This window comes from Molothrus ater, chromosome 18 (genome assembly GCF_012460135.2).
Source record: "Molothrus ater isolate BHLD 08-10-18 breed brown headed cowbird chromosome 18, BPBGC_Mater_1.1, whole genome shotgun sequence".
Classification (NCBI taxonomy): domain Eukaryota; kingdom Metazoa; phylum Chordata; class Aves; order Passeriformes; family Icteridae; genus Molothrus; species Molothrus ater.
In genome coordinates, this window is record NC_050495.2 from 11,255,279 (window position 1) to 11,282,617 (window position 27,339).

General features: G+C 46.3%; 1 protein-coding gene across 3 annotated transcripts; it reads left to right on the forward strand.

Annotated features, from left to right (window-relative positions):
* The first annotated feature begins 241 nt into the window (after positions 1 to 241).
* Positions 242 to 27,339, forward strand: SLC5A1 (solute carrier family 5 member 1). 3 transcript variants are annotated; one of them, XM_036393571.2, is made up of 16 exons: positions 242 to 328; positions 2,995 to 3,066; positions 10,327 to 10,431; positions 12,435 to 12,494; positions 12,843 to 12,947; positions 17,610 to 17,715; positions 17,942 to 18,022; positions 18,349 to 18,569; positions 19,495 to 19,630; positions 20,383 to 20,490; positions 21,406 to 21,556; positions 22,078 to 22,246; positions 23,272 to 23,487; positions 24,393 to 24,495; positions 25,297 to 25,302; positions 25,357 to 27,339. In XM_036393571.2, exons 1-16 carry the CDS (start codon positions 242 to 244, stop codon positions 25,578 to 25,580), a joined length of 1,950 nt encoding a protein of 649 aa, XP_036249464.1. In that variant the 3' UTR covers positions 25,581 to 27,339. The 3 variants fall into 3 exon arrangements, with proteins under 3 accessions (XP_036249464.1, XP_036249463.1, XP_054372785.1); XM_036393570.2 differs by lacking the exon at positions 25,297 to 25,302; XM_054516810.1 differs by lacking the exons at positions 20,383 to 20,490; positions 25,297 to 25,302.

Below are 27,339 nucleotides of genomic sequence, written 5' to 3' on the forward strand. Positions count from 1 at the left end.
CCCCGAGCACCTTTGCAGGGACACTGAACTGTGAAATCTGCAGCACCTGTGACAGAGGAGCACTCTTTGGGAAAAAGTTGTCCAAGGAAAAGCAGCAGCTTCAACTTGTGTCCCATTGGAGACAAGTGAATCTGAAGTTATATATTAAGACGTAGGTGATGACAGCAGTTTATCATTAACTGGAACTCTGCAAGAAGCACATAAGGAGAGAAAGAAGAAGAAAGCCAGAGAAGCAGCCAGGATGGAATCCCTCGTAAGGATCAACAACGCTGCAGACATCTCCGTTATTGTTCTCTACTTTTTGGTAGTTCTGGCAGTGGGACTATGGGTATGTTGGGATTTTATTTTGTTTTTCTTAATGAGCAGGTAGATTATAGTGTCTTGGCAAAATAGCTTAGTAAGTGAGAATGTGTAATTAGATAAAGATCTTGATGCTTAATTGAAATAATTTACAAGTGCACGGTGGGCAAAATGTGAGCACTTATTTACATCAGAGGAGATGGTGACCCAGGGTGGCATCCCTTTGGGTGGATGGATGGAACCAGCGGGGAAGGTGCAGTGATGGGGTTTGCGTGGGATGGAGCCAAGAGATGCGATCGGTAAAGATCGACCAGGGTCCCTCAGACACGGCTGCACTGAGAGGGGCGTTTGGCCACGAGGGGATGCCCTGGGAAACAGCATGGAGGGGGAGCTGCAGGGCTGGGCAGGGACGGGAGGGGACGCCGGGTGCGCCGGGTGGCGTGGCGGTGTGGCAGCACCACGGGACGGGGACGGGGATGGGGACCGGGACGGGGACCGGGACGGGAACAGGGTGGGGACGGCAGAGGCGCCTCGGCCGAGGCAGCGGGTGCGGTTTGAGGGCAGCGTTGGCGGGGCTGTGTGTGGGCTCCAGGGTGCAGAGCCCGGGGCTGCGTCAGGGCACGGAGCCGGAGCAGCCACAGGGCTGTGTCAGGGCACGGAGCAGGAGCAGCCCCGGGCTGTGTCAGGGCACGGAGCAGGAGCAGCCCCGGGCTGTGTCAGGGCACGGAGCTGGGAGCGGGAGCAGGAGCAGCCACAGGGCTGTGTCAGGGCAAGGAGCCGGGAGCGGGAGCAGGAGCAGCCCCGGGCTGTGTCAGGGCACGGAGCTGGAGCAGGAGCAGCCCCGGGCTGTGTCAGGGCACGGAGCTGGAGCAGGAGCAGCCCCGGGGCTGTGTCAGGGCACGGAGCAGGAGCAGGAGCAGCCCCGGGGCTGTGTCAGGGCACGGAGCAGGAGCAGGAGCAGCCCCGGGGCTGTGTCAGGGCACGGAGCCGGGAGCAGGAGCAGCACCGGGGCTGTGTCAGGGCACGGAGCAGGAGCAGCCCCGGGCTGTGTCAGGGCACGGAGCAGGAGCAGCCCCGGGCTGTGTCAGGGCACGGAGCTGGAGCAGGAGCAGCCCCGGGCTGTGTCAGGGCACGGAGCTGGGAGCGGGAGCAGGAGCAGCCCCGGGCTGTGTCAGGGCACGGAGCAGGAGCAGCCACAGGGCTGTGTCAGGGCACGGAGCTGGAGCAGGAGCAGCCCCGGGCTGTGTCAGGGCACGGAGCTGGAGCAGGAGCAGCCCCGGGCAGGGCTGGCAGCTCCTGTGCTCGGTGCCTCCAGCCCGGCCGGCAGCGCTGCGAGGGGAGCCCGGAGGCCCGGGAAACAAAGCCCCGCGAGCCAGGGCAGAAAAGCAGCCCTGGGACCTGAGAGCTGAAGCGTTTGAGAGAATGAACTGATGCACTGAGCTCCGAAGGCACTGAATTCGAGTTTCCCTGGGGCAAGCCCTCCTGGTCACCTGAACACCCGACCAGTGACAAGCAGGGAGGAGGGATTGCCCTTCAGGGATCCTCTGCTTTCCAGGAGCATCCCAGCACCATTTCACAGTGCACAAAAGTCAGCTGCAGAACAAACATCCCTTTCTAACAATCTGGCAATATTTTGAGGGGCACCAACAATTTATGGTTGCGCAAAGTGGACACAAACTTTTCTTTGCCTCTTCAGCACAGGAGCAGAGGCCAAAAATGTAGCTAAAAATCTGAAGCTCCAGTCCACCAGCACACCTTGTTGTCTGGCACGAGGGAGCGGGGTCTTACCGTGAGAGTCTGGCTGTTGCTGTAGTGAACCTCATGTTAAAGATCTCTGACAATAAAGGGCTGATCTCTGGCTTCTCAGGCCATTGTGTGCTGAGTTAATTCCTGGAAACTTTTCTTTCCAGCCATGAAGACATTGTTACTGGACAAATACTTACCCAGTTGCTGTGTGTAGTTAAATGTAAATCCATCATATTTACTTCCTTTCTTCTGCATCGGAAGAAAATATATGGATAATTTTCCCAGGTCTTCTTTCTTTATTTACCTGTTCAAAGTCCATCAGAGATGACAATGGAAATCCAGTAAATAATGGCTCAAGGTCATTAATAAAAATTGGAGGAACTTCCCTCTAAAGCCCATCCCTTGACAAAGACAACATGAGTTTGTAAAAAGGAAATTTTATCTGGCTTCTTCTTTTGGAGCTTCAGAGGGAATCAGGCACGATGCTGATATCACAACAAGGAAACAGACACCTGTAGGGGCAGGATGGTATTGAGTAAAAAAGCATAATTTCTGTATAATAATAAACTTGCACCTTTTGATGCCTGAAAGCAAAGGCTTTTCACCCCAACAAAAAATCCATGTGAGCTTTTACTTGAGTAATATTTTTTCTTGGTTAAATGTAATTTTATTTAGTGTTTCACACTATAATGAAAGGTGAAGGAATGAAACTTGAATGGCTAATGCAGACCTAGATAAAAGAATAATTGTTCCATTGTATTATTGTATTGTATTCCATTGTATTTTCTTCATCATAAGGTTGTTCTTTTTAGCAGCTTTGTTTTTTTTCACTTTACCCTGCCCGTGTGTTTTGTCATCCCTTCATTCAGGCTGTTTGTTCTCAGCCTGTGTATAGCTTGCCTAGCACACTTGAGGTATGACTCAATCTTTCTTTTTGCCTTTTCCCAGGCCATGTACTCCACCAACCGGGGCACAGTGGGTGGCTTCTTCCTGGCTGGGCGGAGCATGGTGTGGTGGCCGGTGAGTGCTGAGTGTGTAAAACACAGCATGGGCATCTGCCCTCCCCTGTCCTTGCACATCAGAGCTCGGGGACACTGCTGAGGCTCTGGTGGCTTTGTTGTGTGGCTGCAAATCCAACTCTTTCTCCAGCCAGTGGTGTCACAGGGCAGACTGCACAAAGAAAGCCACGGGATGGGCAGGGAAAAGTGCTGGGGGAGGTTGTCTGAGCTGGCTTGATTATGTGATCAACTTGTTTGACTGTAAGTACATTGGTAATGTCAGGACAGACAAATCCAGTGCTTTGCCTTTCATCCCACTTTCAAACTTTTCAACATTTGGACTCTGCTCTTTTCATTGCACTCAAAGAAGCTGGCTCATTTTAAGATTATCACAGACAGGAATTAATTTACTGAAATTTTCCCCTTTATTGCTCTATTGTTTCTACTTTTGGTAACAAGTTCTGGTCTGTACAAGGAGAAAAATCCTGGAAATGTTCTGGTATGTTATTGGTAAAATATATTTTAAATGTATTTAGCTGTGGCTTACCTTGATTATCTTCTGTAGATCTCCATTATCTTCCAAGGCAGAGAGGAGGAGTCAAAGCTACAAAGTGTTTTTAGCCTTCCATCCCATCAGGCCATTTGGCAGAAATGATGTTAGAGACAATTGTCTATTCCTTCCTGATCATACAGTCTCTTTAATATGAAAAGCAGACAACTTAGACAAACCTGCATTTTCTGTATTACTGGAATACAGGAAATGGAGTCGTGTTTTACATGATTCCATTTGTTTGAATGGAATTCCTCAACACTTCTGATCTTGCATTCAGTCTCAGAAGATGTTTCTGCACTTCATTAAGGCTTGGGAGTCACGACTCCACACACATTGATTCAGTTACAGGACCAGAAGACTGAGAGCAAATATTGATTCCCTAAAGATTTAGGAATTTTTTTGAAGTAGGCTGCAGAAATACCCACACACCTTTCAATGCTGTGCTTCAGGGAGCTGCTCTCTGCCTTTAGAAGGCATTGGGACAGCCTCTGTAAGGACATGAAGGATTCAAGGCCAGTGACAGTAAAAGGTTTCTTCATCTGATGTAGTAGATCTAAGAAAATTCAGGTTCCTTTGGAAGACTGAGGAAAGAGAAAGTTTCCAAGTTATTTTAAGATAAAATCCATTATTCTGGGGGAAGAGAAGGAAACCTAACAGATTACTCTACTCAACTGTCACTTTAGTCAGGGGGCTGGTTTGAACCTTGTGCAATTGTGTCTGCCTGGCAGGGGATATGAAATCCTTTTGTGCAGATGGAAATGGAGATGGAGGCAGCAGGACAGCCAAACTCACCATAGGAAAGTTCTGTCCTGCTCCAGTGGCCCTGAGAACTCCTCATGATCCCCTGAGACCTGGGGGAGACGACCTGACACCGCTCCTCTGGCCACACAAACCCAGCAGAGCCTGCAAGCTCCCCTCGTGCAGTGGGAACCCAGCAGGGACCAGCCCACAGCCCCTGCCAGGATCCCCTCCCTCCTTCCCAGACTCTGGGAGCTCAGTGTGGACAGAGTGCTCATCCTCAGTGCACTCCTAGACCTCCTCTTCAATCCTTCCCTCTGGAATGCCAGGAGGGGCTTCCCATGCCATAAAAATGAGCCCTTCTTGCTATTCTTCCTCCTATCACTCAAAATAAACAAAGAACAAGCACTCCAAAACCACAAACTAAATACTATGTCAGCAGCACCATCCTGGAAAGTTTGCCTTGGATAAAAAGAGCTTCCAAAACACCAATTCTCACAGCCTAGCAGGGAGATGGGATGTCAATCACCCAGAGCAAACTGGGCTGAAATGAGGAGGAAACCAATGAAAGTATAGAAAGTTTAGTCAGAGATGTGATCTGCAGCTGCTGAAGCTGAGTGTGATGTTTTACTTTGTGCTTTGACTCCTCTTTTGTGCCATCAGGGCTACCCTGGAATGGTTCTGGATGGCCTCAGTGCATTCCCACAGAAAGGGTGGGGGCACTTGTTTTGCAAGAGGGCTCTTTGTCAGATTTCTCCCCTGCCATTTCAGAATAATGACCCTTGTCATGTAATTGCTTTCTGGAACAGAACAAAATGAAGAAAAAAATCCTTCCACAAACTTGGTATAAACTTAATTCCCCTAAACTAATTGTATTTTTCAGTTGTTGTCTGTATTCCCTGCTCTGCAGGGCACCCACAAGTGGCATTTCTGACCCTAGAGGGAAGGAGGCTCCTCAGCAGTGTGTTAGGATCTCTTACTGACAAACTGGGAAGGGATTCTCTTCCCTTAAACCATACAATATCTGTGCTTTGGGAGACTAGAGGAGACCCTGGTAATGAAGGCCTACACATTATTCCTGCTTTCAGTATGGATTTTGAATGTTTGTGGTCACTGGCTAACTGTGATTGTGATTTGATTTCTCAATGTATAAAGTAGGACCAAGACACATCCTGGGCCAAGTCTGTCCTGCTTGGGCTCTGATTGTTCTGCTCCAGCAGAATCCAGGAAAGCTGCTCAGCATTTTGCAGAACCAAGCCCAGAGATAGTTTTCTGGCTGAGGTGAGAGTTCACTTCACTGGAGTCACTGTCCTTGTGCAGTGGCTGAGCCATCTCAGCAGTTCCCTGGTTAATTAGGGATAAAGGTGTATAAGAGCATTCCCCCAGATTACCCCAACCTGAAACCTGCTGTTGGTTAGTCATAACATAAGCAATGCTTACAAAATGCTGTGCCCTTTCCACTGTCTTTTTATGGAGACTGACTGAAGAATCTTCAAGGAAATGGTCATGGTCTCTTGGGCTTTGGGGGAATATCTTCAGGAAAGACTCATGGCTCTTTGAACCCTCACAATCAGCTCTGCTTTTCCAAAAAGACCCAGAGAAGTTCAAGGCAAGTGACAGCTCTGTAGCAAAGGGGCCTCGCCAGCTTCAGCTTCCTTTGCCAGATGAAGGAGTTGGGTTCAGCCAAATGCTTCCTGCCACTGTAGGACATGAAGTCTCTGTTCCTGCACAACAGTCAGCTTTGCTAGCAGCCACTCTCACAGGATTAACAGCTCTTCATGCACCATTTTAAAAATCTCCAACTTTTGAAGCTTTCCTGCTTTTGAATTTTCTTCTTCAGGTTCTGGAGTTTTGCAGACAGATCTGTCTGCACCAAATCATGGGTTACCTTCTACACCTCAGCTCCTGAGGCAAGAATAGGGCAAAGAGTATCTGCTGGGATGTGGAGCCAGCTCTGCTAGAGACATTTACTGAACAGTGGTGCAGGGTCAAGGGCACTCCAAAGAGAAATGTAACTCAGCTTGTTTCTGCTCATGTACATTTAGATCTTTGTGAGACAGATAAGAATTAGGGGAAAAAGCCCAACAGATTCTTGCTTCAGCTGTGCTCAGCTAATCTTTGTGGCCATCAGAACTGACCACTGGCATGATTTCTCTGATCTTTGCAGCCAGGTAAGTTTTACATAGTCTCAGGATTTTGCCCACTTGCTGAATCTGACACTGCTATAAGGAAGCAGGAACCAGGAACAACAATTCTGCTGTGAATAAGATTTGCATTTGCTTTTCTTAGGTAAAGTAGAATGAAAAATTACCTTGTCAAGTTCCATGCAAAAAAAAAAAAAATAGTGTTAAATCAATAGTTTTCAGGGTAAAAAGAATAATGAAATAATCAAAGCAAAGCTCTGATAGAAAAGTAGAGGTTGAGTGAAATGGATTTCTACAGAATCTGTGAGACTTTCCAGCTGGCTGGGAGGTGTTTCTGTCTCAGAGCACAAAGTGGGGAGGTGTCAGATCCTCCTGAGCCTGAGCTGTTCCAGGTTTGTTGGAGCACAGACATTTTGATGATTATTGTCCATCCATCCCTCCCTTAGTGCACTGGGAGTTGTAAAGATGTGGTTTAATTGGGAAATAATGCAATTAGTAGAATTTTCAGATTAATTGGGAAAGAAGAATAAAACCCCACATTTCCTTCTTTGGGTCTCAGAGCCTTGGAAGTGTGGCAGTAATTTTGCTTTGTACTGATTTTTCCAAAGGGACTGAGGGTGATCCCAAAAAGCTCAGGCAGGAAAGGTAATGCCTCAGCATGAGAGTGAAGTCACATGGTGCAGGGTAGAGCTGTTGGTTAAAGGAAAGCATGAACAGCCTCAAGGAGCAGGAATGAGAAATGTGTCAGGGAAGAGGGATTTGAGAAGAGCTTCTGCAGGAGAGAGACCTCAGGGATGGCTCAGGAGCCTGTGGGGTGAGAGGATCCCCTGTGGTCTAAGGATCAGTGGGAAGGGTTTGGAACTGAGCTAATGCCTCCAGGGGGCGGGCAGGGGGCAGGGGATGTGCTGGAGGTGCTGGCAGGGAGAGGAGCCCCAGGCTGTGCATTCTGCACCCTGCCCAGTGCATCCACCCAGCTGGGAATGGCAGGGCCAGGATGTCACTGCATCCTCCACTTCATGAGGAGAGCAAGGTGAAAGAGTTAATGAATAACAGGAAAAAACACAGTGATCATCATCTGCTTCAGGGTGGTGGTACTTCTGCTGCACAGAGTGCTCTTGTTAGGGCCTGACCTCTTAAAATTTATTAAAAGAGTTAATGTTCCACATTTGCCTCAAGTTAGTTCAGGTTTTTTATCCTCTTTCCCTCTTAGCAGCTTTTGTCCCTTTCAACCAGCTCTGTTCTTCACCTTTCCTCCTAGCTCTGTCTTTAAAGCCAATTCACTCACACATTCTCTGAGCACAGGTAACACTGCCAGAAGATTGTTTCCCTCTGCCATTCCCAGTTTCAGCCCAGAGTTTTTAAGATGTTCAGCAGCATCTACCAATGGCAAATCAAGTATTCCATGAATCAGCCTTTCCAGTACAGAAATCCCACAGCAGTGAGTTCTCCAGCAAGGCAGCTCAGGCCCAGAGCCCATCTGCCTTCTTTCCTCATCCTTAAAATATGGCAGATGGGAAATTTCTCTTTCCCCTCTGGCATCAGCAGCCAGTGGGGTGTGAGGGTATTTGGTCAGCACTCTTCTTGCTGTGACCATGCTGCAGATTTAAGGGTAATTGCATTTTCCTGCCTATGAAGCCATGTTCTCCCTTCCCAGGTGTATGACATAACTGAAACTTATTTTTAAAATTGCATCCATTATTAGTTTATGTTGATCTTCAAGTTCTGCTGCACTGGATGTTCCTAATTCAGAGAAAGAAAAATAAGGATGTGAATGTGGGATCTGCATTCACATTGTTTTGTCCTTGCACTGGTCCTGAATATGTTGATAGTTTTGCATTGGTTTGGTTTGGTTTTGTGTTTTCCTTTCAGTACAATATTATTTTAGATAAATCTGAGAACACAGCATCAGCAGCATTGCCTGCAGTGTGTCCTGGGGCTCCAGGCACTGAGCCAAAGCTTCTGCCTGTCAGTTCTCAAAGTTCCTCTTTAGCTGCTTTTGTTACTTGGATCTGCCTTTAAGCTTTTGAACCAGGAGAGGGAACACATTAAATAAAATCAGAGATTAATGTGGTTAATATTTTCTGGTGATTGCATTTCTAGTAACCTAGATTTAAGTTTAATTATTTATCTCCAAGGCAAGTGTTGGGCAACAGTGCTAATGCTTAGTAAAAGTGATACTTTTTTCTTCACTATCATTTCTGGAAAACTGTTGCTCTCACCAAGAGGTTAGAAGAAACAGAGGTCTTTTGTTTGCCAATGTTTGTTGCAAAACTTATCAGTCCTGTAGAAATGTCATATGATCAACTGGTTACAGTTCTGTAGGGCACAACTGGCTTTTAGAAATGTGCAAAAACCCCAAATCCAGAACTGAGTGAACTTAGAATCATAAATTTCCTGTCCCAGCAAAAGAACAGTTTGTCTGCAGAAAAAGACTTGAAGAAATCAGGAGATCAAACTGATGGAAGAGAAAAGCCTGGAAAAGAAAGAGTGGAACCCTCTGAATTTTATTTGTGTGTTGCAAATTAAAATAGGGCAGGATAATCTATTTGTTATCAGAGATCAGGGTTGTGGGTTGAAGAGTGTGGTTGCTATTTCTGGCTATGCCATAGCTCTGTAGAATAAATCTGCTCTGCAGGGGTGGATTTTAGGATGAAATCCTTCATCCTCCCAAAACTCAGGGGATTGTCCCTGTGCTCCCAGACACGTTGATTGAATGTTTGCTGCTATTCAAATGATAGCAGCAATGATCCTTGTGGGTCCCTTCCAACTCAGGATATTCCATGATTCAAATGAGAGTATTGGAAAAGGTCAGCAGAAATTCCCTTGCCTACTTTCTATGTGGTTTTCTTTTTAACCCTGTTTATTGTTGTTTTAGCTTTCAGAGGACGTAAGAAAAAATAGAGAAGAATAGAAAAATGTTCACTTCATTTTTTCATCTCAGAACTCTTCCAGCTTCCTTGTCCTCTGCCCACAATACTCAATCCAATCCAACCTCAATTTATGCCTGACTTCTCACCCTGCATCCTTCAGTGCCTGATCCAGTAAATCATCACTGGGTATTTCTGCTGCCTTTGATGTGTTCATTTGGAGGAAATGAAGCTCATTCCTTTTCATCTTTTCTATTGTCTAAGATACTTGATTAAGAATTAGATCTTTGTGAATGGCTCCTGCCTGTCTGCAAAGCAACAGGAACCTTTCATTTTTCAATCTGTCCCTGTTCATCAATTCCCATGTTCTCCCCACTGTTCTGTTTGTATGATCAGTGCAATATTTGGGGGCCTTAAAGATCCAGCACTTCTTAAATATAACTCCTTGATTTACTATTGCTCCTACCTTCCACTTTCTCAGCAGACATTCCTGCTCTGCAGCTTTCAGAATTTAACTCAGTAATCAAATTCCTTTTGCTAAAAGTGAGCCAAGCCCAGCTCTCAGCAGGGGCACATTTGGATGCACAGGCTGTGCAATATGGAACAGCTCTGACAGGTGGGGGTGCCCTGCTCATTTCCCCCTTGAACAAGGAAGATCACAGTCTTCTCCCCTGACTGCCTGGATATCACCCCAATGCCAGTTTGGCAAGTTTTGCCAACATTTAAAATTCTATATTGGTGGAATGTATTTTTTGACTCAACTGGAAGATATTTGATTCACCATCCTATTCTCCCTCACTGCTGTGGATGTGATCCTGGGGGCTCTGGTTTCAGTGGGAGCCCTGAAATCTATCAGGGAATTGATTGTCAGTCCTTGTCATCAGCACCAGCAGCACAGACAGTTCAATGTGCCACATGAAGGGGAGTTTTTAGCAGTTCCCTTGAACATAAGAGCCAATTTTTGTTTTTTCTCTTTGCAGATTGGTGCTTCTCTGTTTGCCAGCAACATTGGCAGTGGGCACTTTGTGGGAATAGCAGGAACAGCAGCAGCTGGAGGAATTGCCATTGGAGGATATGAGTGGAATGTAAGTGGCATATATGTCAGGGAAATACTTGTGACATCTGGATTATCTGCAGAGCTTAATCAAAACAGCATTGCCTAGTAATTTAGGATGGTCAAAGTTTGTACTTGGCAACACTTGTTTTCTGCACAGACCAGTAAGAGCCAATGTAATCTAGTATTTAACCTTTCTAAGCCACTGGAAAAGGTGACACTTTTCAGTCGAGGCTTTTTAGAGAGTATTTGAACCAAATAAGTTGGTTAATAAGTTGGTCTCTTCTATGCATATATTTTTAGTACTTTAAAAGTATTTGTGAACAACATTTTCAGACTGCAGGATGCTGGGAAGAATTTATCAGGCAATCCATGGTCATTTTTGCAGCATTTTGTTATGTAGAAATTATTGAAGAGGCTTTGATTTCTTCACAGGCTGTAAGGAATTTTGAACATCCTCCACAAGCATCTGCATTCCAGAAATCTTTTCCTCTTTACCTTCTCCCTCCTGTAATTATGCTCGTGTTTTGCTCATGGTTGCAGTACAGGGTAGAGCTGTCATGCATCACTGTACGTATCAGTGACAGACAAATGAGCTTCCCGGAGTCGCAGGGTCGGTGTGAACGGAGACTCCCTGAACCCCTGCACCCATTTCCTTGTGCTGTCAGCCGTGAGGGTGCGGCTGACAACGTCCTTGTTGTGCCTCATTCACCCTCGGGGAGGGAATTAGCCATGACACAAAGGGCCCAATGAGCCTCCACAGGTCGATACTTCCCTCGTGTTTACTTCTGGGCAGCGAAAGAATCCTCCCAGCCTGCGGGATTTGGCTTTGTTCCTTAGCAGGTAAATGGTTCTTGCAAATATTCAAGTGCTGGTATGATGAAACTGTTGAAGGAGAAGGACAAAGCTTAAAATGAACCGAGATGTGCAGTTTATCTGTCAGCTCCCTCTTTTTGATTTTATCAGGCCTATGGCAGACCTGATTCTCCTTCTTTTTCCAGCAGAACAAAGCAAATCAAATCAGGACACAAATCTCTAGGGTCCAGATCCTTCTTCAACCATCTCTAACATTAATCTCCTGCGAGGTTCCTGCTGGACCAGTATCAGCACACAGGAACAGCGGGGCTTGCTTGGGAAGCAGCAATGAGCTCTGGGGGTGTTTGAGCAGACACAACTGCAGAGCTCATGACTTACAGTGGCACAGCTAACACACATAACAGAAGTAATGAAAATAATACCACATTTGACTGTTGTCATCCTTGTGTATCCCTGTTCCATTCAAATTATTTCTATTTTGTATCAGAATGACAGCAGAAGCTGACCAAGTATTTCTTGTCCATCTTACAGTTCTGACCCAAGGGCAGAGCTTAAAAGATACAGTTTAAAAGCCCTCTAAGCCCTGTGGACAAAATAAATACAGAGTGCAGCTCTGAGGGCAGGAATTTGTTTTGTAGTTGTTGATTTAAGTATGTACAACTCGATAATGGACAGCATTCCAGCCATTTAAGTCAGCAAACTGTGGCCACTGCTAGAAGTAAGATCAGTAGTTCACAGAATACACATGGATACACAAAATATATTATTAAATTGTAATATAACAATACCAAATATTTTACAAATTGCCTGTGGTGCATCCTGTACAGTCTGAAATTGTTGGAAAGCATTCAGCCATGCTGGGCTTGCTCTGAAGAGGGCTGGGATAGTCTGGTGCCACTGCTGGAGTTGTGATTCAATGCCAGAGGGCAATCCTGTGGGATGGAGAAATCAGCTGGTCTTGTAGAAAACTCATAATCATGTGTGCTTCTTTGGGACAGCTAGCATGAAACTGCATTATACCTGATGAAGTGTTTAGCCAAGATTGCATCCCCAAATTTTCAACTGTAAATCAAAGGACAGAGCAGGACCTCCTCCCCCCAGACCCCTGCAGAGCCCAGGTTTTTGGGATTTCCCTGGTCTCCAGCTGCTGTTGGCTCTGAGAAACGGTTTTGGGAGCAGTGTCTAGAGCTAATTCAGTTGATCTTGTCTTGGCTGCAGGCTCTGATATTTGTGGTGATTCTAGGATGGATCTTTGTACCCATCTACATCAAGGCTGGGGTAAGTCAAACCACTACATTACCTTTGTCTTTGCTGCTCATTTCTGCAGCTCAGGACTGGAGTGCAGCAAACTCATTATGAATGGCACGAGATCCCAGTGTGCCAGAGCAGCACTTTGTTATATTTGTGTACTTGAAAAATGAGGATTCTGTGTTCTGAGACCTGAGCTGAGAAGTACTTGGTGCTCTCTCCTTGTTCTCCTTTGATTCCTGGAGCTGCTCTTCCTTGAAACTGCAATTACAGTCTCCGAATTTTGAGCTCCACTCTCAGTATCTGAGTACCAAAAGTCTTCCTCTGATTTGATTTGTAGCTGTTCCCCATTATCTGAAAGCTTCCCTGCCTCCCCAGGTGGTGACAATGCCAGAGTACCTGAGGAAGCGTTTTGGTGGGAAACGGATCCAGGTGTACCTGTCAGTACTGTCCCTCATCATTTATGTTTTCACAAAGATCTCAGTAAGTCAAACTTCTTCAATTTCTTCCATTCTACACTGATCTAAAGAAAAGAAATGTCCTTTTACAGTATTGCTCTCACAGCTGCTCAACCATTTCAGGTTTGGAGCTCTTGGCTGAATGAACAACTGTAAAAATGTGATTTTGTGTTTTCTTTGTTCTGTCCAGTGACACTTTGTGCTGCAATCCAAGGTTTTTGGTTCCTGGCAGTGTCTCTTGCTGCTTGTTGTGCTTTGTCCTCTTTTTAAAAGTTTTAGGGTTTACTTTTACATTTGCTCTCTTCTAGAAAACATCAGTGTGGAGGGAAATTTGTATTGTATTATGGTCTGTTATCTTAGGGGTCTGTGAAACCCAGGGCAGGAATTTTTGTCCCTAGATTCATATTTATCTGTTTTAGTATCCTCTGGTGGACATGCCATCAGTAATATAGATGAGGGAAAAGAGCAAGGGATAAAAAAAGAATAACAAGAATTAGAAAATGGAGAGTGGGGAAGTGGAAATGAGGGAAATTGTAACAGCTGAGGTGAAAGGAGGGAAGAGGAGAGATTCTTTTAATGGGCAAGTGATTGGTGTAAACTTTAAGGTACTATGAAGTTAATGGTTATTAAGCAAATGGATGTGTTTCTGTGGAGTAGTAAAGGGAGCTTGTCTTGAAAGTCCCAAGCTTCTGGGGAAGTCCACAGTTCAGGCATACTTCAGTCTGTTGTTTTGCAGAAGTTGTCATGGCAGATTAGTCTTTGCCCTCTGAATGGGAGCTGAGTGATAATAGTGCAATTTAAGCTAAAAGATTGGCCTTTTGCTCTCATTCTCACATTATAACTGATCCTTAGAGAGGTTATAAATTAAACAGGTTGGTAGCATGAACTGGCCTCAGAGCTGGATTTCTGGATATTTCAAAGGGATTAGAGAGTTTGCTGTAGTTGTGCTCAACTATCAGAATCAGAACTCCTGGGTACAACACAGAGCTCTGCACGTTCCAGCAGCAGAGAAACTCCTCCAGTCAGAGGCTCACAGCCCTTTTCAGCCCCACATGTTGGTGCTGAGCCTATCAAGGTGTTACACAGGTTCTGAATTTATCATCCAGCTTTGATTTCCAGCCTGTGTCACGCCTGGGGCTCTGATTATGGGATTTTGCACTGTTTCAGTTGGAGTGTCCTGTTTCCAGGAAAAACAGGTTCTGCATTTAAGCTTCCAGTGTGCTCCTGAGGATCAAACACCCTCTCCATAGTAAGGATCCACAGAGCAGCAGCAGGGCTTACCTGGGCCCCAGTGTAGCCATGATGGTCAAACACCCTCTCCATAGGAAGGATCCACAGAGCAGCAGCAGGGCTTACCTGGGCCCCAGTGTAGCCATGATGGTCAAACACCCTCTCCATAGGAAGGATCCACAGAGCAGCAGCAGGGCTTACCTGGGCCCCACTCCACCATTGGCCCACCCCAGCTTCCCACCACCCCCTTAATTCCAGGTGTTTGTGGGGAAGGGCCATGGAGCTGGGTCTCTGTGCAGGTGACAATCATGGTGCTCAATTTCCTCTAAGCATTTCTTTGGTTTCCCTCAGCTGCCCTGAGCAGCTCTGGCAGTGTCTGCCTGTTGCAGTACTGATAGGTGCCTGCACTGCTGCCCCAGGTGCTGCCTTTGGGTGGGCAGGATCTGCCCAGCCCCGATTCCCTTGCTCTGTCTGACCCAGGCTGGCAGAGCAGGCAGTCCCTGGAGGTTTCAGGAGCTGTCAGGGGAGCTCACAGGAGGTTTTGTGTGCCATGCTGTGCAGAGCAGGGAGGGAGGGCAGGGCTGTTCCCTGGGGGGCTGCAGGGAGCCGTGCTGGGGGGAGAGGCACAAGCAGAGCTCCCTCCCCACAGACACGTGTGAATCCAACACATCCACGTGCTGACAGAGCCATTGTGTTTTACTCCCCGCAGAGCTGCCTTGGCAAACACTCCCTTGTGATCTCTGGAGCTCTCAGGTTTGTTAGAGAAGGATGGGCTGCTGCCCTGCCCTGAGTGGGTCACACCCACCAGCAATTCCCCCTGCCTCTCATCCTTGTGGAAGAGTGGCATCTCTTGCTTCTGGGGTAGATATTTCATGTGCTTCTTCCTTGCTGGGTTGAAATACTATGGAGTGCACTTGATAACAGAATTAGAGCAATGCTTTCTAGGGAGCAGTATCACAGATCAGGTCATGTGAGTCCTGCTCTGCTCTCTGGCACAGTGCCACCCCCCGTGAGGATCAGATTCCCTTTGCACACCTCTACAATGTCCTTGCCATTCCTCTTTCCCTGCACATTTTCTGGGGGTTTTGTTGATTTCTTGCCTTGCTTTGTGGCTAATCAGCCACCTGACAGACAAGAACATGCTGCAGGGAGTGCCTCCTTGGCATCAGGACACAGGTGATTTTTGAGCCCAAAGGATTTCTGTCATTCAGGGACCTCACCTGTTCCTGCTCCCTAAGTGTGAAGCATATTGTGAGTAGTGCCCAGAGCAGCTTGCAGAGGCTTTTTAGCCATCAGTGTTGATGATATTGGTCATTATACCAAAGGAAATGGCCTGGTAAAAATAAAGTCTTGATGGATAGTAATAGACTAAGTTATGACAAGACAAAAAGGAATTAAGGTCTGAATGTTTTTGAAGAGATCAGAAATCATAAACTGGAACTTCTAAATCTGTTACAGCATTTTCTCTCTGCTCATTGTGCATCATTTCAGTAGGAGATCTATGGGCAAAGACTTCCCAGGGGAAAGAGGAAGAGAAGAATTACCTTCTCCTAGGAGTGCACATTGCAGGGGGGAGAGCAGGTGCCCCTGCTCTGGCACCCACAGGATAAACTCAGCTGGCACTTGGAGTGGAAAGGAAAGAGTGACTCTAATCAGAGATTAGCTGAAGATTGTCTATAGAAAAGTATGAATGGAGAAACAGGGAAATATTGGAAGGCAATAATCTTACTGGGGAGGAGCAGTGAAGCTGGAAGACACCTCAGCAATTTGAAGAAGCTGATACATTTCTCAGAATGCTCAATAATTAACTATACATTTCTTTGTGGGAATCATTTTAGGCTTATCAATATTTAATGATATGTAGGCTAAACTAAAGCCAAGAACAATAAAAGGAATGTCTGGAACATAGACTAATTAGTGGTGTGAAAAGATAGGAAAGAGATTACCATAGAGAAACGAGGCAAAGGATACGGTCTGACAGCCACTGGGGTTAGAGCTACAGGTCCTGGTTCCCAGTGCCAAACGAAAGGCTCGAAGAAATCTGCTCCAGAGGCACTTTCGGGGTGGGAGCTCTGCTGTGACTCCCACTCTGCTCACAGGAGCAGCTGTGTGCTGCCAGCACAGTGGGGCTGCCCAGGTCCAGCCTCTTCCTCCTCCTTCAGCAGGAAGCAGGGCGAGCTCCTGCCCTGCAGTCTCACTTTCAGTGTCCCGGCAATGAAGATGGTTTTTCTCTCTGGTATCTCCCAGGCTGCTTCCCTCCCTGCTGGGCTGTGCCCTGCCCTGCACTGCTCTGCCCGGGGCAGCAGCGGGGCTGGGCTGTGACCCCCGGCCCGGGCCGGCCCCTGGAGCCCCCGCAGGGCTCGGGCAGAGCTGTGTGTGTGTGTCTGTCCCAGCTGTGTGTGTGTCTGTCTGCCCCAGCTGTGTGTGTGTCTGTCTGTCCCAGCTGTGTGTGTGTCTGTCTGTCCCAGCTGTGTGTGTGCCTGCCCCAGCTGTGTGTGTGTCTGTCTGCCCCAGCTGTGTGTGTGTGTCTGTCCCAGCTGTGTGTGTGTCTGTCTGCCCCAGCTGTATGTGTGTCTGTCTGTCCCAGCTTTGTGTGTGTCTGTCTGCCCCAGCTGGTGACCCCAGGGGTTCTTGCTGCCAGCTGAGGATGGCAGTCCCTGTGCAGAGCCCCCCATGGGCGCTGGGGATGCAGAGCAGCCCATGAGCTGCATGCTCAGGAGCAGCCTCTGATGAAAGCAGAATTTACAGTAAGGCATCACAAGTGCACCGGGGCAGGTTATTCTGATTGCAAACTTGTGTAAATACCATTGATGCCAATTATCTCTAAATCAGGAAGTGATTTAATGGGATTAACGGCCCAGTGTTACTTTGAAACCTGAACAATTCCTTCCTTACGCAAGAGCTAAAGGTTTCCTCTCTTTGCCAACTGCTGTCAATTCTTCTGACAGGAACTTAAAAATAGAAACCATATAAGATGTTTGCCTTTAATGCAAATGCAGCATTTGTCCTGAGCCAGCAGGAAGAGCTACACCACACGTGAGCAGTGAAGGGAAAGGGATTTGTGGAGTGGCACTGAAGGAAGAGAACTGTCCTGGAGGTGTCCCACAGTCCACCCTGCACACAGCAGCAAAGGGAACTCACACCCAGTTTTAAGCAGTTTGTTTTGAATCTGTCTCTTAGTGCCTAAGTACTGAGCAGTGAGGTGACTGTCTAGAGAAAACAGCCCTGTTAAAAAAGGCCTGGGAGTTCTCTGAGAAGTGTCACACCTCTGGTACTAAGAACTGCTCAGTTCTGAGGGGACACTGGCAGGTGCACAAAAATGGCTTCTATTTTCTTTTTGATTTGTATGTGCAGTACTACAAGGGGCAGAGTTGTGCATTTCAGTGCCCTCATCATGGAACTATAATATGTCACCATGAACCTAAACATGGCTGAATCTACCATTTTTCTTTTCTAGGCTGACATCTTCTCTGGAGCTGTATTTATCCAGCTGGCCATAGGGCTGAATCTTTATTTGGCCATAATTATCCTGCTTTCTATTACTGCTCTTTACACCATCACAGGTGAGCTTGCAGAGCAGTCTGATAAATCAGAGATGTTGAGGGAGCCAGAAGAAAGAGAAGTGGAGAAAAAGGGAGAAATGAAAATCTGAAAGGGGGGCTATTTATGGTAGTCCTTGAAAGACAGAGGTGGTGAGAAAAGGGAAAAAAAAAAAGAAAAAAAGCATTTCCACTTTTTTGAGATATATGCCCAGGGCTAACTAATTTGTCCTGACTTCTCTGCCATCAGGTGGCCTTGCAGCTGTGATTTACACAGACACCCTACAAACATTCATCATGGTATTGGGATCCTTCATTCTCATGGGATTTGGTGAGTAAATCAGATGAATTCAACTGGAATGTTCAGCCACAAATCTTGCAATGGCTACAGGAATGAATCCTGCAGTGTGAAACTGTTACCTTAACCTGGAGGTTTCTGTTTATCAGGGAAGAAAACAGGCATGTTGCCAAAAGTCAGGCACCTTTAGTTACTGAGTTGCTCTGTCTCCCAAGCACAAGTGAATGTGTAAGGTAACAAACAGCATCCCATGATGGGATTTTTATGTCCACATCAAGGAGGCTTCTCTCCTGACACTCTCAAGCTCTGAGATTCCAGTACCAAATCCTTTATTGCTCCTGTTCTTTTGTGTGTTCCAGCATTTGCTGAGGTGGGAGGCTATGAGGCCTTCATGCAGAAGTACATGGCAGCCATTCCCTCCAACGTGTCCTACGGGGGCACCCAGGTGGACCCTGCCTGCTACACCCCCCGCAGGGACGCCTTCCACATCTTCAGGGACGCCAGCAGCGGGGACCTGCCCTGGCCAGGGCTGGTGTTTGGCCTCAGCATCCTTGCCATGTGGTACTGGTGCACTGACCAGGTAATGTGGGCCCTGCAAAGGCCAGACCCAGAGCTCTGTGCTCCAGGGTGATCCTCCCCTGCAATGCTGAGCCACAGAACTGGCTGTCATTTCCAGACTGGTCAGTGACTTTTCAGTTCCTGGTTTCAAGGCATCTCTCACATGCAGGAAAATGGAATGGGTGTTCTTTCTGGAACCTTCCTGCACACCTCTGCCCAGCAGATACCATGTCTGCCTCCTTTCTCATTTTTTATGTGTGACCATGTGGGAAAACAGAGAGGTTGTGCTGTGAACACTTAGGAAACCATGGAACAAATGGCCCTTGTTAGACTGGGTCTGGATACCATTCCCTTTTCAGTAATACAAGTTTGTTTCCTATAAATGCAGCTTTCATCTTTGCTTGCATAGTCTTGGGGGGATGATCTTTATATGTTTGGTCTTTCAGCCTGGAGACTCTTCCCCAGTCTTCCTTCCTTCCCTCTAAAACCTACTGGCCAGTTTCCTCAAGAGATCACACTGACACAAGTAAAGAAAAATGTGCTCCTGCTCCTGCAACAAGTGAATGTGTCTCTAACAAAGGATCTCTCTGCATCCTGAATTGTGAGAAAGATCATCTTCATGATTTCTCAAGAAATTAACAAAATCCACAATGTAACTGTATTTACTGCTCAGTTAAATATTCTATTCCTTTTTGGCTTTTTAGTCTGTCTGCTTTAAAAACCTTTTGTGAGAGAAGTCTTAGCCCTCAAACACACACCGGATAAGAAATATTTTCCTTTACTGGTTTCAAACATATCCTTTGATTTTCATGTAGTTTTCATTTTTCCTAGTGGTAGAAATGCTAAACAGGCTCTTTTGCTATCACAGAAGTTAAGAAGTACCTTGCATGTGGCACATGGCACGGTGTGATCATGGAAATGTTACAGCTGCCACGTGTCATTGGCAGGTTATTGTGCAAAGATGTCTCTCTGGCAAGAACATGTCCCATGTGAAGGCTGGCTGCATCGTGTGTGGGTACCTCAAGCTCTTGCCCATGTTCATCATAGTGATGCCTGGCATGATCAGCAGGATTTTGTACACAGGTATGATATGGATATGGAAATGCAAAGTTCTTGCTGCCTGCCTTGCATTGCCAATCTCTGTCCCTTCCAAAGGACCTGTGAGATTGTCATCTTCTCATCCAAATAGTCCAGGCACCTTCAGCTAACTGCACTGTTAGAAGCCACAGGCTTCCTCTTTTCCCTGATCCCAGGTTTCTGCTAATACTGGTGCTGTCTGTTTTAGGGGAAAGAAATTCCACAGGGTCCCTCCCCAGCTGTCTGTTTGCTACACACTCTGACTGAATGAGTGGAAAATGCTGTCCAGGACAGATATTGTGCTGGCAATTGGAGGGACAGGGCCATCAGTCACAGACTGCAGGGTTTGGGCCATGGGCAGTCCCAAGGGCAGCATGGGGAAATGCCACCTTCCCATCTCCCTGACCAGCAGAGAGTTTGGCTGTGTTTGGCAGCAGGCAGAGGAGACAGGTTCAGGCTGCAGGGAGTGGGCTTTGTGTTCCTCTGCTTGTTTTTCTATTTGTCTCCTTGTGGTGTTCAGCCCTGGTCTGACAAGTGAGTGCAGATTTTCTTTTGACCTGCAGCACTTGTCAGTATTCTCTTAGAGAGGAAGGGAAGAGGCTTAGGATCACCTTCCTCCCTGCCAGCAAACCAAGGATGAAATCAAATGTGTCAGTCCAGTGGTTCAACATAGAGATACATTCTAGAAGCTCTGTTAATTTGGGAGCAATCTGTTGTTTACATGACCTTGTCTCAGTGTCTCATTATCCTCTCCTCAGATGTGGTGGCTTGTGTTGTGCCTGAAGTCTGTCAGCGCTACTGCGGCACCTCAGTGGGCTGTACAAACATTGCTTACCCAAAACTGGTCGTGGAGCTTATGCCAAATGGTAAGACACTGTCTGGATTTGTTGTTTCTTAGTTTTAGGAAAGCCAGACTGTAAAAACAAGTGATAGAGGGAGTCCAAGACCCATATTTAGTTCCAAAATTCTTGCTAGAATGATGTACAATTAAGCAAAGGGGTTGTCTGTATTAGCTGTAGGTGCAGAATAGCTCCACACTGACAGTGTCAGCTCTCAGCTGGCACATGCTGTGTGCTGAAATGCTAAATGAGCTCCCTTTTTGTGAAGGTAAAAAATAACCTGCTTGGCCAATGATTTATGAAAGACTCTCTGCCAGGATCTCTGTGTTGGAGGCCTATTCCTGTGGTCCTCCTGCCACCCCCAAAGAGATGGGTGCTGGCTCATAAGGCAAAAAAGCCAGGTTATGATATTACAGAGACCATGGCACTTCTCTGATAGCTTTGGTACTTTCCCATCCATGTTGTTAAAATCTGCAGTACTTCCCCATGCTCTGTGGCCAGACCAGACCACCTGGAAAAGTGGCTTACTCTGGTTTTCAGACAGTAAAAGAAACTTGGTGGTTTTTGGCACATACCTAGTTCACAAATATACTACAAGCCAGTGAGCACTCTCCTGCAAACAAAAGGAATTATTTTTATAACTGTTGGGAAAAGTCTGCTTAATACTATTTTCTTTTTATTCTAGCATTTAATCAGGTAGAATTCACTAAAGTAGCTACATGCTAAAAGCTCAAGAGTTTCCCTGGCACTGCTGTAAATAGCTTTTTGCAAGCTCTGCTTGCCCAGCAAGGGAATGTCAGGCAGGATTTTGTGTCAGGCACATCAGTGTGCCAGGACACGCTCAGAGCTGCCCGATGGAAAGGGTCGGCAAAGAGCTGCAGCCGGGTTCTGAGGCTGCCCCCGGAACGCTCCTCCCTCCCCGTGCCCATCTCTGTGTTCCAGGTCTGCGGGGTCTGATGCTGTCAGTCATGCTGGCCTCCCTCATGAGCTCCCTGACATCCATTTTTAACAGCGCCAGTACTTTGTTCACCATGGACATTTACACCAAAATTCGGACGCGGCCATCGGAGAAGGAGCTGATGCTGGCGGGCAGGTGAGGCCCCCCCGCTCCCCCCGAGCGCTTCCCGGAGCTGCCCCCGAGCCCGGGCCCGGCTCAGCCCCCCCGGCCGGGCGGCACCACCTCCCGGGGCCGAGCGGCTGCGCCAGCCCCGGCTCCTCTGGGGACAGCACCCCCTGCTCCCCACTGCTGCTCGAAGGAAAATCTTTTCCATTTCCTTCCTGGGCTCCCTGCTGCACCAGGCTGCAGCATCAATGAGCTGGCTCCAGTTCATCTGCTATTGATTTGTCTCTGGACGTAACAACCACAGGAGAAAAGTGATTTTGTATGTTCTGATTGCATATTTAACCATGTGCTGATGGATATTTGACGTACACGCTACCCAACCTGGATTTCTTTTGTTTGTTCAGTGCTAATTTGCCATTATAATTGATTTCACTAGTTGAAATACAAAATGAACATGTAAATTATTGATTAATTGATGTTCTTTTTTCTTTCTGATAGATCATAGATACTTCCAAGCAGATGGCTAATTGAATATCTGGCTATGTTTACAGGGCATTTATGTTAGTCTTAATTGGCATCAGCATTGCCTGGGTTCCTGTGGTGCAGTCAGCCCAGAGTGGGCAGCTCTTTGATTATATTCAGTCTGTAACCAGCTACCTGGGACCTCCCATTGCTGCTGTTTTCCTGCTTGGTATCTTCTGCAAGCGTGTCAATGAGCAGGTAAGTGTAAATTAGGAAACAGGTATGCCACGTGTTCCTTTAGCAACTGGGAGAAGTGGGGTTTTTTTTTGTTATGAGCAACTTCTTCCTGTTTATTTTAATCCCAGTATAGCCCAGGGATTTTGTCTCCATACCCCAAAGGCTGAGGTTTCAGAGATGAATTGGAAAGGTTCTTTCATTGTCTGATAGATAAACAGTCACCTAGGAATTCATAGATAGCTCTGAAGCTTAGGCTCTCTATCACTTTGCCAAGAAGTGTGTTCAAAGGATAATCTATGGACACATAGTTGAAAGTTTCATTTAGGATATTGGTCACCAAGCTGCTTTACCAAACAAACAACCTCCCACCTATCCTGTCCATCTGGGTTTTGAATATCCCTAGGAGTAGAAACTCCACAGTGTCTCTAGGCAACCTGTTCCAATGGTCAAGCACCTTTACAGTAAAAACAAACAAGGTTAAACAGAATTTCCCATGTTTCAGTTTGTGCCCACACATAGCTGTGTGTCTGTTACCTTTGGGCTGGAGTACTGTACCCCAGGCACCCACCAACAGTACTGGGAATTAAATAATTACACAGGGCCATTAGCAGGTAAACCAGACACACGTTTTAGGAAGGATGACACAACATTCTGGTTGGTTCCATCGTGCCAGAGCTGTCAGGGATTAAGACCTCAAAGGTAAAAAGGTATGAGAACAGCCCCTGGGGTGTGCAATTCATGGCTGAAACCTGTCCTGTGGAAGGGCAGAGTTGTGTGGAGCCAGATGGACTCTGAGAAATGGTCTGGACACAGTCCTGAGGTGTGCCTGACATCTCAGAGCTGTTCATTACCCCTTTCACTTGTACTCATAGACTAAGCTGTGAATAAGGTGACTGAAAGCATCTGGATTAAAACCCACATTCCAAAGCCATTGTAACACAATACTACATCCACGTTTCCTCCAGCAGCTGTTTGAGAGCTCAGAGTTTATTTCCATCCCTGAAATGACTCATTTTGATCCCTTCTTGTCACACCCTTGTCTGCAGGGTGCCTTCTGGGGCCTGATCATTGGGCTACTGGCTGGACTCAGCAGGATGATTGCAGAGTTTGCCTATGGAACTGGCAGCTGTGTGGCCCCTTCCAACTGCCCCTTCATCATCTGTGGCATTCACTACCTTTACTTTGCACTGATCCTCTTTGGGGTCTCTGCCATCGTCATCCTGGCAGTGTCCTTCATGACCAAGCCCATTCCTGATGTACATGTGAGTATCTCTGATGTACATGGGAGTGTCATCACTGATGTACAGTGAGTATCTCTGATGTACAGTGAGTATCACTGATGTACAGTGAGTATCACTGATGTACAGTGAATATCTCTGATGTTCAGTGAGTATCTCTGATGTACAGTGAGTAGCATCACTGATGTACAGTGAGTATCACTGATGTACAGTATCACTGACGTACAGTGAGTATCTCTGATGTACAGTGAGTATCATCACTGATGTACAGTGAATATCTCTGATGTACAGTGAGTATCACTGACGTACAGTGAGTAGCATCACTGATGTACAGTGAGTATCACTGATGTACAGTATCACTGACGTACAGTGAGTATCTCTGATGTACAGTGAGTATCATCACTGATGTTCAGTGAGTATCTCTGATGTACAGTGAGTATCTCTGATGTTCAGTGAGTATCTCTGATGTACAGTGAGTATCCTCACTGATGTTCAGTGAGTATCTCTGATGTTCAGTGAGTATCTCTGATGTTCAGTGAGTATCATCACTGATGTTCAGTGAGTATCTCTGATGTACAGTGAGTATCTCTGATGTACAGTGAGTATCATCACTGATGTACAGTGAGTATCATCACTGATGTTCAGTGAGTATCTCTGCAGTCCTGCTCCTCAGCAGATGGAGCCCAATGAAAGCACCAGTTCATACCTGGAGTGTTACCCCTTGACCCTTGAGCCACCCCCAGCATACACTCTTGTAAGAAAGGAAATATCTTCATTTACCTGTGCCAGCTCTTGAGTGGCTCCTCATAGCCTGGGACATGCCAGACACCTGGGATGCTGTGCCCTGGAGCAGCTGAGGTGCTGGCCAGGCTGGTTGCTCCCTGTGTGCTCAGCCCATGATCAATTCCAGTCCTTTTGTTCCGTGGCAGCTTCACCGCTTGTGCTGGGCCTTGAGGCACAGCAAAGAAGAACGGATTGATCTTGATGCAGATGAGGAGCAGGACAGAGCTGATGAAAAAGATGATGAATCAGGTAACTCTTGAATACCTAGAGATTCTGTCATATATTTGAGTATCCCTGTTTCATTCCTGAAGGAACATTAACATGCTTGATAGTTGAAGACATCCTCCCTCTCCCCAACAGTAAATCCTCAGCCCCCACAAATTTAAATGGCTCATGAGCTGCCTTTTCCAATCTCTCAAGCTCAGTGTAAATCAGAAATGAAGTGGATTTGAAGGGAGGAAATCTTAATTTTTTGGTATCTGAGTGGCAGCTCTGGGACTAAACCAAAGGCAATGCTGTGGGTCAGAGCACTGTGCATTGGCAGAGCTGTGTGTGACTCCAGCACTTGGAGGGAATTCACCTGGAAAGAGGGGTTGTGCTCAGGATTGAAGGCACCTGACTGCCCAGATCCCTCTTGTCATTCTTTGCTACAAAAATATGGTGAAATTATAAAGGGTATGGTCAGGCACCACGAAAGCAGACTGCAAACCCACTGCTCTCTTTACGGGGTTTCTGGTTCTGCTCCCAAGCTCCTTTTCATCAGTATCCTCAAGTTATTTTATTTGTCTTTCAATTAAGAGTGTAGAAAGTACTGAAAAAATGGAGTTTAAGCTTTGAAGCACAGTTTGCTTCTCCAATACCAGGCCAAGTCTCTGAGCTGCAAAAGGCCCAAGTGTCTTCTGCAGAAGGCTCTCTTGGGACATACAGAAAATCCCTTTTTTCTAGATGAGCTGTGCAAACACAACATTAATGAGATTCTTGTACTATTTTGTACCAAAATGCTTCCACTGAATTCCGACCATAAATCAGAAGGGGAATGCTCTGTCCCAGAGATCAGTGTGTGCCATGACCTGCACTCACCTTTCCTGACCAGAGTGTTACTCCTTGCAGTTAATGAGGAAAACCAGGAGGAGCCAGGATGCTGCAGGAAAGCTTACAACTGGTTCTGTGGCTTGGACCAACAGAAGGGCCCCAAACTGAGCAAGGAGGAGGAAGAGGCCCTGAAGAGAAAACTGACAGACACCAGTGAGGTGCCACTGTGGAGAAACATCGTGAACATCAATGGCATCATCCTCCTGACTGTGGCTGTGTTCTGCCATGCCTACTTTGCATAACCCCTGAGCACAGTCCTGAAACTGGACTGCATTGTTCAAGCAAAATGATGGTTTGTAGATTTACACGATTAGATACACATTGTATTTTCATCATCCACTTTTGTAAAACATCAGAGTGATTTACTCACTGATTTTGTGATCATAATTTCAACAATTTAAAGATGAAGGCCACTGGGATTTCAAGAGAGAATTTCTGTTTAGGCATTGAACCGATCCAGGGCTAACTGAGGTTCAGAATTTCCATCCAATATTCTCTCTGCTCATGATACATTTCATATTTTAGGTTCAGAACAAGGCTGCTTGAGCCATATTTCATATAAGGTTTTGTGAACTACCTTTTAGGGTTCATTACACTGTTTTGATTTTCATCCCTTCCTCTGATCATTCAATTTTCCTTTTCCTTTGGCTATGATAATTTGCAAAAAACTGACAACCACTGAGGGACTGTATTACAAACTCAAATTAAAACATTGCTTTTGTCCTCCCAACATGGGATATCTGAAGTAAAGGATTTATGCACATATCAATGTATTTGATATTATATATAATTTTCCATTATCAGTTTTTCCCCCTTTTTCTCACTTTCCACTGGGTTGTGTTCCTCGGTTGTCAGTGGAACACTAACCTCTGCATTGATCACATTTTGAAACTGGGGAACACCTGTCTTAATGATGCTAAAAAGAATTTTTCTTACAGTAGATTATTTGTTTAAGGTTAACTTCCAAAGGTCCTCCTCTCTTGATATTTTAATATATACCTTTACTTGAATGTGAAGCTTTTTATACAAAATACATGTATTATATATACACAAGCAATACATTATGTATATGCCCTATATATATTATATATATTTAAAATATGTATTTATGTGTGTGTATATATATTAATTTCTTACTGATCAATTCCCACCCTGGGGTGTCAAGGCCCTCTTTGCTGTGGGCTTGGAGTCAATGTCCTGCCTCTGTCTCTGGTCTGTGCTGCAGCCCAGCCCAGGCCATGATGGAACATCCTCAGCACTGGAGTGCTGGGCTGCATTGTGCAGATACATCCAAGGGCTCTCTTTCCTGCAAAGCTATAAATCTTTCCTCTGAAGATTTCATTGAGAAATAGGATTGCTGCTGCATGGCAGCATGAGTTAGCAGTTCAGGAAGGAGAACAGTCACAGCTGTGGGATATCAGCTAAAGCAGGCTGATTGTCTCTACTCGATACCTTTGGTGCCAGCTGGGAACACAGGAAAAGACAGATTTAACACTTCAAAGCAAAAAGCAATAGATCTTCATCTCATTCAGCTTCCTGGGGAATCAGGTGTAGGAAGAAGATGCTGGCTGCTCAGTGCCACAGTTCCCTGTTCCTTTTTGCACACCTTGGTGGCACTGTGCTGTCCCCAAGGTTCTGCCTCAGGACACTCCGGGCTGGCAGCAGCTGGAGGGGAAGGCACAGAGAAATCCCTGCGGTGCCACAGCACCCTGCTCTGCCTCCTGGCCTTGCATCACTGCCATTTCTTCATCTCCTGGCAGCATCTTTGCTTCATTTGGATGTAACCCCAAATGCTCAGGATCCCAGCAGAATTGCTGCTCTTCAGTGGAGTTGATGCTATTCAGCATAATCCCTTTGCATAGGCCAGATCTAATCAATACTTCAGAAATACCAGTGCAAACCTTAACACAGTGATAGAGTACCTTAAAGACCATGGAATTAATTGTATTTAATGAACAATGAAGATTTGTATGTATTAAAGTAATTGTATGTTTTGAAGTA